General features: G+C 47.0%; 1 protein-coding gene across 2 annotated transcripts in view; it reads right to left on the reverse strand.

The window, feature by feature from the left end:
• Window positions 1-10,745, reverse strand: part of UXS1 (UDP-glucuronate decarboxylase 1) — a 95,590-nt gene extending 84,845 nt beyond the window's left edge. For both annotated transcript variants that reach the window (XM_054475021.2, XM_054475020.2), the window contains exon 1: window positions 10,506-10,745. In XM_054475021.2, coding sequence (XP_054330996.1) covers window positions 10,506-10,599 — 94 coding nt within the window. In that variant the 5' untranslated portion in view covers window positions 10,600-10,745. The remainder of the gene's footprint in view (window positions 1-10,505) is intronic.

Here is a 10,745-nt window from a genome sequence, read left to right on the forward strand (position 1 = left end):
TCCCACTTGCTGGCCGTCACTGCCCTTCCTGCCTGGAAGGAGTCCCTCCATGTTGCAGGTTACTTTACAACACACACCCACACCTTTTTTCCCTTGAGGCTCATCAAGTGAAGCTATCATCTCTTTAGAGAAATCCCTTCAATTCCTCACAGTATTTAAAACAAATTATTTTTACCTGCAAGGCAAAAGAGACCAGAGTATTTTCATTTTACAAGTGGAAAAACAAATTGAAACAGAAGGTTAGAAAGCTTCCACCACGTGATAGGGTGAGCTGAATCAGGGTGAGACCACTTTATTCAGAAAAGGGATGATCCGGCCAGGCACAGTGACTCACGCCTCTAATCCCAGCACTTTGGGAGGCCGAGGTGGGTGGATCACCTGAGGTCGGGAGTTCGAGACCACCCTAGCCAACATGGTGAAACCTCATCTCTACTAAAAATACAAAAATTAGCCGGGCGTGGTGGCGCACATTTGTAATCCCAGCTACTCAGGAGGCTGAGGCAGGAGAAACGCTGGAACCCGGGAGGCAGAAGTTGCAGTGAGGCAAAATCGCACCACTGCATTCCAGCCTGGGCAACAGAGCAAAACTCCGTCTCAGAAAAAAATAAAAGTATAAAAAGAAAAAGAAAAGGGCTGACCCTGAATTACTCCTCCCCACATTTACCCTTTGGGTAATTCCTAGGACCTGTCATATTTGTAAGACAAAAAGCAAGAAAAGAAATTTGCAGTAGACATTAATGTGGGTTCAGTACACATGAAGAATCTGATAATTGGCCTCACCTATTCAACATCTATTTGTGAAAGCTCTCCAACTTCACATCAGACATGCTCTTGACTTCTCAGCTGTCTTAGTCCATGTTCAGGCTGCTATCACAAATATATTACATAGTGGGTAGATAATAAACAGGAATTTGTTTCTCACAGTTCTGAAGGTTGGGAAGTCCAAGATCAAGACACTGGCGGTGAGGGCTCACTTCCTACTCACAGATGGTGCCTTCTTGCTGTATCCTCACATGGTGGAAGGAAGGAATGAACTCCCTTGGGCCTCTGTTACAAAGACACTAATCCCATGCATGAGGGCTCTGCCTCCTGACCTAATCACCTCCCAAATACCCCACCTCTTAATGCCATCACTTCAGGGATTAGGTTCCAACATATGAATTCCAGGGGACACAAACATTCAGATCACAGCACTGGCCTGTACAGAAGTACCATACATATCATATACCAGGACTAGAATCCAGTCACATATCTACAAAAGGTAGGCAGCTCAGGAGACATGCATACCACAAAGCACATTTCAGGCCACACTGGCCAACCCCAAAATGCAAAACTGATTATATTTTGCACTGCCCTAATGTCTGAACACTTCAGGCATGTTCATCAAAATCTCTCTCATGCTGCACAAATTCTTATGGAGGGCTTACTCATCTCATTAAATCAAGTTTATGTCAGGTCAGACTTCCACATTCTGCCTTTATGGGCCACAAAGACTCCTGCTCCTGGCATTGTGCCACTCCAGCCTCTGCTCATTCCATCACTTTCACCTTCAACTCCACTGCCCAAATTGTATCCTTCTGCTAAATGCCAACTCAATGCCCCAGGTCTTAAGGGCATCCCGTTCTCTCCAAGTCTCAGATCTCACTTCTCTCATGGTACTCAGCACTTTACCTTGACTACTTTACCTTGTCCATTTTCTTAGGAACTATGGTGGAAAATGGGAAAATTGTTGAAAATAAAGACGTCCAAGTCTTAAACCCTGTTTCTACCTACAGAACACTTCTGATACCACGTGTGTGTGCTTTTCCCATACTACCAACCAATTCTCCCACTCTCTAGACACCAAGCAAGTGGCCAATGGTTCCGTTCAATTCTGGCTCCTTGGAGAGAAGGCTGATTCCAGGTTTGGGGCAGAAAAAGAACAAGATGAGCCTGAAACATCTAGACATTACGGAAGTGCTCAAAGACTAAAAGAAGCTACGGGGCCACAGCGATTAAAGAAAGATCACCATGAGTTTAACGGTGCCCCTAAAATAGGTCCACATCCCAATTCCTAGAATTTGTGATTGTTATCTTACTTGGAAAAAAGGTCTTTTTAGCTGTAATTAAAAATCTCAAGACAAAAAGATCATCCCGGATTATCCAGTTGGACTCTAAATCTAGTGACAAATGTTCTTATAAGAAACACCCAGGAGAGATTTAGCAGACAGAAAAGGAGGAGGCCATGTCACCGCAGAGGCTGGAGCAGTGCAGGCAAAAGACAAGAAACCTGGAGCCACAGAGGAGCCTTCCGAGGGAGCTCAGCCCTGCCAACACCTTGATTTCAGACTTCTGGCCACCAGACTTAGAAATAATAAATATCTCTTGTTTCAAAGGCACCTAATTTGGAATAATTTGTTACAGCAGCCACGGGAAACTAATACAGTGGGAGAAGAAAGAGGGAGGGAAAGTTCTTTTCAAAACACCACCAGTTAATAACTATCAAAAGATTTACAAAATTAGAAAATCACTAACTGCAATCCCCAACATAAAAACTGGTCAAGACAAGGATTGTCAATGGACATGAAATGCACTGGCTGGAGAACAAGATATTCGCACAGGTGTCAAGAATCACTCCACAGATTGCATACTGCAAAAATGTACCTTCAAAATGAAGCAGCGTAGAGGCCATTCCTTCCAGGGGTCACATTGAACACTGTCAAGTGGGACCAGCCCAGACACTACATGTTCCCAACGACACCAACTAGCAAGCATTGTTATAAAAATGTTTAACTGAACTTAATCATAAGGAAACAATCAGACAAATCCAGAATGTGGGACATTTTAGGAAAACTGCTCTGGGCTTTTATATATATACATATACACATACACATATATACATGAATATACATAAATATGTATATACACACACACACATTTATAGGTAAATGTCATGAGAAACAGTCAAACAAAAAAAAAATCAGGCTACTATGGCTCCAGAAATTTAGAGACATAAAACCAAATGCAACATGTAAATCTTGACTGGGTCCTAGATTTTAAACTAAACAAAAAAAATTTTTTTAATTAGCTGGGTGTGGTGGCACACACCTGTAGTCCCAGCTACTTAGGAGCCTGAGGCAGGAGGATCACCTGAGCCCAGGATTTTGAGGCTGCAGTGAGCTAAGATCGTGCCACTGCATTCCAGCTCGGGCAACAGATTGAAACCCTGTCTCAAAAAAAGAGAAGCAAAAAAAAATCTCAGAAAGGCTATCAAAGTCATTTATGGTACAATGGGGGGAAATTTAAACATAGACTATATCTTGGATATTATTTTGTTAATTTTTAGGGTGTGATAATGGTAATAAGATTATATAGAAGAATACTTTTATTCTTAGGAGATATATGTAAAGTACTTGAAGGTGAAGTACTGTTATGTCTGCACCTTTCAAATATTTCAACAAAAAAAGTACATATAAAATATATAAAAAAAAGTAAGAGAAAGACAAATGTGGAAAAAATGTAGGCATCTGGTGAATCTGGGCAGAGTATTTGGGTGTTCACTAAAATATTCTTTTAGTAGAAAAGATAGAAAATCTGAAAGGAAATTTTGAAAATGTTGAAAATTCACAATTTCCAGGTTGTGCCTCCAATCCTCAGGCTCCTACAGGCCTAGGAGGATCCTAGGAACCTGCATTTGACAAGCCCAAGCTGATCTCACACTCAGGTCAGCCTGGGAATGCCACCAGTACTAGGTTGTTGGATTTTAGCTGTCTGCTTTCCCCCAGGGTCCTTTGGCGTCACAGTGATATCTAACTTGCTGCACATCCTCCAAGGCAGAGGCTAACAATTGTGTCCCAAGTGAATTTATGAGGGCAATTGCCAATCATGCGGGAGCTGATTATATTAAGGGCAAAATTATACTGTAACCAAAGTCCCAACCTCAGAGAAGTTTGAAGTCTGTTACCATAAACACAAAACTAAGACACATAAAACACTCTTTCATATGGTTTTCAGGTTTTATCTCTTTTCTTGTTAAGTAACACTGACAGGAAAGAAAGGTATTACAACTAAAATGTCACTACAACAAAATCCACGATACACCAAAAATTACATAAATGTTTCTAGATGTCACAACTGTAATTTCCTTTTTTTTTTTTTTTTTTTTGAGATGGAGTTTCGCTTTTGTTGCCCAGGCTGGAGTGCAATGGCACGATGTTGGTCCACTGCAACTTCCGCCTCTGGGTTCACGAGATTCTCCTGCCTCAGCCTCCTGAGTTGCTGGGATTACATGCGCCCACCACCATGCCCAGCTAATTTTTTGTATTTTTAGTAGAGACAGGGTTTCACCATGTTGGCCAGGCTGGTCTCAAACTCCCGATCTCAGGTGATCCACCTGCCTTGGCCTCCCAAAATGCTGGGATTACAGGCATGAGCCACTGCGACCAGCCTCAACTCTCATTTTCAAAGGCTAAAGGTGAAAAGATACTGGCTCCTAAACCCAACTAAAATATCAGAAAATGTCTTTTGTCTTTGATTTCTTTTCTTTTTTTGAATATAGGCAATCTATTTTCCTCCCTGCCCCTCTCTCCATATCCCTCCTCCCTGACTTCTTTTTTGTTCTTGTTGTTTAAGGAATCAATCCATGTGGACAGGGAGAAGGGGAAGGGAGAACAGGCACCAAAATGCTACTGGATGGGAAAAAGAAGATAGGTGAATATGGGGACATGGAGAGGGCACGGACGTGGGCGGGCAGTGGAATGGCCGGCCCATTTATACTTAGGGTCAAGAACTGGCCAGGCCTGGCGCATCTGCAATGGGTGTGGAGGCAGCAGAGACAGGAAGTCTGATTTTCAAAGATATCTAAGAAGCAGGACAACTTCCAGCTCCTGTCCCACCCTGGCAGAAGACAGGTGGCTCCATCTCTGGAGAGGGTGGAATCAGGGTCTCTGACAGAGGAGCCCAGATCCCCCTGGGACAATCAGGTTACTGATTAGGCTGTAGCCCTCGCTCACTGGGCTCCAGGATGCAGGCAGCCAAGCCTCCCCTTCCTGCAGGGACCAGGAAGAGTCTTGTGACAACAGCCCGGGAGGACCAACCCGCAGCACTAAGGTCAGAAGGCCCCAACAAGAAAAGGTTCAGCTCACAGCAGGCACTGCCCATCCCCATAGAGTCCCCTACTCTTAAACATGGGCAGGCCATCTGAGGAGAGCCTCACACAGAAACGGGAAGGCAGCCTACAGGAAAGAGATCCTTCAGTAACGAGAAAAGAAAACAAATTTTTTAAAAATCCAGAGAATATACCATGAAATGAAGACCATGTTTTAGTTTTTTAAAAAAGTTCACAGAACAAAAAAGAACTCTTATACATGAAAAAGTATGGCAAAAATAAAATGTAAAAAAATCACTAGAAGAGTCTAAATACAAAAATGAGGAGGCTTCCCAAAAGCGCAACAACCTTAAAATGATAGAAAATAGGAAATAAGAGGATTGGTCCGGCAATCCTATATCAGAATAGTAGTAGTCCCAGAAAGAGATGAAATAGAAAATGGGAGGGGAGAAAATCACCAAAGAATAATTCAAGAAAATTCCCAGAACTGAAGAGTAAGTGTTTCTGGATTGCCAGGGCACAAAAAATGCCCAACATGCTGGATAAAATACACCAAGGCCTAGCACTGTGGATCTTGGAACACCGTGGATGTATCAGTCAGGGCAGGCATTGTTAAGCTGCAGCAATGAGCAGCCCAAAAGCCCTCAGAGGCCTACAACAACCAAGATTTATTCTTCAAGTTTATTTCAATCGAACAGGGTCATAGCATGGGTGGGAGGGGGTTTTGCAAGCTGAGTATCATCACTGTCAAGCTGAGTTCAGAACCAAACTAAAGAGAAGGAAAACTCTGGCAGCAACTTACACTCGCAGCTAAGTGCAGGCCCAGAAGTGGAAGTAGCACTTCCACCCAGCTCCTGGGCAGGCCACTGGCGTGAGGCCCTCAAGCTCAGGGAGTGAGGAAGGGAGGGCAATCCTACCAAGAGCCTGGGGGACAGGGGGCTGGACATGTGTGGTGAACACTGACGACTAGATCTGAAAGAAAGATGCTACAATCTTCAGAAAGAAAAGGACTGGCTTGAAATTCTTCAACAACACTGGAGGCCAAAAAGGACTGGACCAATGCTTCAAAAATTCTAAAGGAATTTTTTTCTATAATTCTACACTATCAATCTATCAGACATGAAGGCAGAAAACATACTTATAGGTAAAGTCTCAGAATTCACCTCCCATCACATCCAAACCAGGGAGTGAAACAAGAGGGAGTCAGGAAGAGGAAGTCAGGAAACAGAAGTCCTGCGGTGGGCAGGTCCAGGCTGACGTGGGTGCAGGTGGTGAGGCTGGCAGCTGATCCTCAGATGTATCCACAAGTTGCAGTAGAAGGCCCCAGGGCCCTTCTTCAGGAAGGGGTGCTGACAGAGGGGCATCCTGATGCTCGTGAACATCATGGGGGAAGACGCAACAACTGGCAAAGAGTTTGGAGTTGGATCTGTCATACTGCGTAGAAAGCAAGCAAATTAGAACACCAGCCAATTATTCGCTGGAGAAAACAAAAAGTAACCTACAACATGACTCACTAGGAACAGCATTTACATAGTCATGCTTGTAAACACTGCACGATGAGCTCCGTGAGATTATACCACATCTATATAGGAGGGTGGAGAGCATGTACAGGGGCAAAGAGAAGAAAAAAATCATCTCCCAAAGAACAAAGTCACTAGGTAATATCTACAACTGAAAAATCAGGAAGCCAGGTGATTCAATGGCACAACGATAAATACCAAAATAATCAACTAACAGAAGTGAAATGCCTAGGGGTTGGGCGCGGTGGCTCACGCCTGCAATCCTAGCACTTTGGGAGGCTGAGGTGGGCAGATCACCTGAGGTCAGGAGTTTGAGACCAGCCTGACCAACATGGAGAAACCGTCTCTACTAAAAATACAAAATTAGTCGGGTGTGCTGGCAGGCGCCTGTAATCCCAGCTACTAGGGAGGCTGAGGCAGGAGAATCGCTTGAACCCAGGAGGCCAAGGTTGCAGTGAGCCGAAATCACGCCACTGCACTCCAGCCTGGGCAACAAAAGCGAAACTCTATATCAAAAAAAAAAAAATAGAAATGAAGTGCCTGCTTCTGGGGAGAGGGAAATGGTGGCAGGGGATACTGTTTGGCCCTGCAGAGGCTATTTAACTTTTTACACTATATGCATGTTGAAAAAATAATACGTTAAAGGTAATTCAAGCCAAGTCTGCCTAGTAGGTTGGCCTGATTTTTGATTCAGTACAAAGGGCAGAAACTGAGTTCTTTCAATGAGCCATTAGCACTGCTATAAATGCTTCAAGGGCTGAAACACATAAGACATAATCCCTGTCCTCAGAATCGGGATTTCATTGAGAAAAAAAAAGCCAACATATGAATGGGAAAGAACTCAAGTACAATGCAAGTTGGCAGGTGGTCAACCCCAAGACATGAAGAAGAGTTATGTGGTATCAAGGAGGAGACTCAGGGCCAGAGTAACAAAGACTTTGGGAAAGATGTAAGGAGAAGGAGAAAGGCTAACAGAACTTGAGTTCTGTTCCCAAAACAGGGAGAGCATTTCTGCAACGGAGGCTGGCTAACAGTGAAGGTGTATATAATTGGGAAGTATGGACAGTTTTTTCAAACAGTGGTGAGATTTTACTTGTAACAGGGAGGGCAAGATTACTAATTAGGAAAAGCAGAGATTAGAAAACACAGACATCACCGTTGAGGGACTACATTTTCAGCGTCCTTGGGTGTTATCAATCACAAGCCCTGTAACATTTTTCCCTGCAGAGTGGCTCAGACTTAGCATACCTGCTCCTTATTAACACCGCCTCCACCCTGTGTTAAACCCCTCATAGCTAAAATCACCCATGTCGTGGGCTGCACCCCAGGCCTGCCTGCCTGCCTGCTCTGGCCCCTGTCTGCCTGGGCAGCCTCATGGCTGTAATTTTGTTTTCACACTCCAACAATACCATCCTTCTTTCCATTCCTAGAATACTGCCTGCTCTTGGCTGCCGCAGGACCTCTGCACACACTGCTCCTCCTAGAACACACTCTCTCCTATGACTTCCCTGTTAACTCCTACATAAGCCATCCATTCTCAGCTCACTTTTGATTCCTCAAGAAAACAAACGTACCTGATTGCTCTCACTCAGGAGTTCCTGACACAGTTCTCATGCACTCCTTTTCCTCACACCAGTTTGTAATTTAACCTTCATTTCCAATTCATGCCCACCTCACCATCTTGGCCAGTGGGTCTCGAAGTGGGGTCAGGTCACAGCAACAGCATACAGAACAACCTATTAGTGATGCAGATTCTCAGGCCACATCCCAGACCAACTGAATCAGAAACTTGAGGTGGGAGACAAGCAGTCTGTGTTTTTTAAAAAAAATCCTACTGATTCTGATGCATGCTTAAGTCTGAGAACCAATGTGCTACGCTATGTGGTATATGTGCTGTACCATCACAGCACAGACCAGGTAAGTTTTAGCACCCATGGTGTCTCCTGGTGCCAAGTTCAGCGACAACAGTAAGGACTTGGTAAGATTTCCTGGTCAGAGGAATGATTGGTTAAAAAAACTTTTCTGCTGGGCGCGGTGGCTCACGCCTGTAATCCCAGCACTTTGGGAAGCCGAGGCAGGCGGATCACGAGGTCAGGAGATCAAGACCATCCTGGCTAACATGGTGAAACCCCGTCTCTACTAAAAATACAAAAAATTAGCTGGGCGTGGTGGCGGGCGCCTGTAGTCCCAGCTACTCGGGAGGCTGAGGCAGGAGAATGGCGTGAACCCGGGAGGCGGAGCTTGCAGTGAGCCGAGATCGCGCCCCTGCACTCCAGCCTGGGCGACAGAGCGAGACTCCGTCTCAAAAAAAAAAAAAAAAAAAAAAAAAAGTTCCCATGGCTCCATAAATCCCCTACTTTATTAATTCTAAACCCTTGCAGCAACTATAGAATACCCCCAAAATAAACACTGAAACTGCTGTCCGAAGACCTGGGTTCTAGCTCCTGCTCCCAGGCCTTTCTGGGTTCAAATTTTGGCCCTCCTTCTCTTACTATCTGTGTGATCATCCACAAATTTCCTCATCTCTCTTGGCCTTAACTTCCTCACCTCTAAAATAGGAATCATTATGGTACCGATTTCCCAGGGTTGCTGAATGATTGAGACAATGGCACTAAGAATCATGACTCACACAGTTAAGCACTCAACAAATGTAGGTAGTATTACTGCCATAATAATAGTTATTCAACTTTAAATGGTCTTTCCTCTTGGGTCTCAGCTTTCTTACTCAAGATTGACCACACACACTTCAGACCAGTTCTTCCTCCCTTGCAAAACTACACACATCTAACACCCATGCTGAAACCTCCCCTAGCAACCCGGAGTCCTGCTGGGGTTTTCCAGCTCCACCTCCTGAACAGCTGGGCTGTAGCAGACAGGCTGGATCTACTCATACTTGCCTTCCTAGAGCTCAACTGAAGTCACTTCAGACAAGTGAAGTACCCACTAACCTCTGGAATCAGACCTTGGTAACTCAACAGGTTAGCAGGTGATTTCATTTCAGTGTGTGTCTGGGTGGCTAGCATTCAAACGCAGCTCACACTGGGAGCTATTTCTAGTCCAATTTTGCTACTTGGTAACGTATTAATAGCAGCAATTAAAACATATTCCCAACGAATAGATATTTAAAAGGACGGTTTCTGACTTCCCTAATAAGCAGAGGGCCGACCACCTGCCTGCGAAGTGCCCCTCCTGCCCTGTCTCCAGGCAGCACTCTGTGAGCGATGACAGAAACTAGACCCGCGCAAGGAGAAGCTGCAGGCACGCCCTGCCCGGCTACCGAGCTGCCTGCCTGCTTGGCCCGGCCGCCGAGCCCCGGGGGAAAACCTAGAATGGGGGGGCCCGTGCGCCCCGACACCTGGGCACGGCCGCGGGCCGGGGGGCCGCCCACACTTGGCTCCCCAAGAGTTAAACGCTGAGTAATTTTCCTGAGGCGCAAACAGTCGGAGCGGGGGCTCTGCCAATGGCCACAGTATTTTTATCCGACTTAACCAACACCGCGGCGCGACCTCGGGTGTCCCCAAGGGTATCCCCACGCGACACGCTCCGGAGTCGCCGACTGGGACCCTCGCCGGCTCCCAGCGCGACATGGACTACAGCGCCGCCGCCGAGTCCCCCGCGCCCGGGCAGGAGGCAGGGACCTGGGGCCGCCCGAGGACGGCTAGGGGCCCCTCCGCCCGGGGTCCGCGCCCGGGCCTAAGCGGTAGGGGGTGTGCGCCCAAGTTGGCCCGCTTTGCCGCAAGAGTGGAAACGGGTGGGAGCAGAAAGCGCCGGCCCCGCCCGGGGAGGGGAGCAACGCAGGGCTGCAGGGCCGCCTCGGGGCCCCGCACCACCGCCGCCCGGCCCACCGCGGCGCCGGGGAATGAATGGGGCACCCCAGCTGGCAGCGGGCGCGCACTCACAGGCGACGTAGGCCAGCAAGGCGATGCCCAGCAGCAGCTTCATCCTTCTGCGATTGACGGCAGACACGAGGCGCAGGAGCGCCTTGCTCACCATCCCCGGGAGCCGCGCGGGTCCAGGGCCCTGCCGCGCGGGGGCCCGCCTGCTGCACAATGCGCGGCGGTAGCTGCGGCAGCGGCCCCGAGAGCCCCGCCTCCTGCCGCCTCACGACCCCGCCCCCGCGCGCCGGGCTTCCTGCTGGC

Source organism: Pongo pygmaeus, chromosome 12 (genome assembly GCF_028885625.2).
Source record: "Pongo pygmaeus isolate AG05252 chromosome 12, NHGRI_mPonPyg2-v2.0_pri, whole genome shotgun sequence".
Taxonomy (NCBI): Eukaryota; Metazoa; Chordata; class Mammalia; order Primates; family Hominidae; genus Pongo; species Pongo pygmaeus.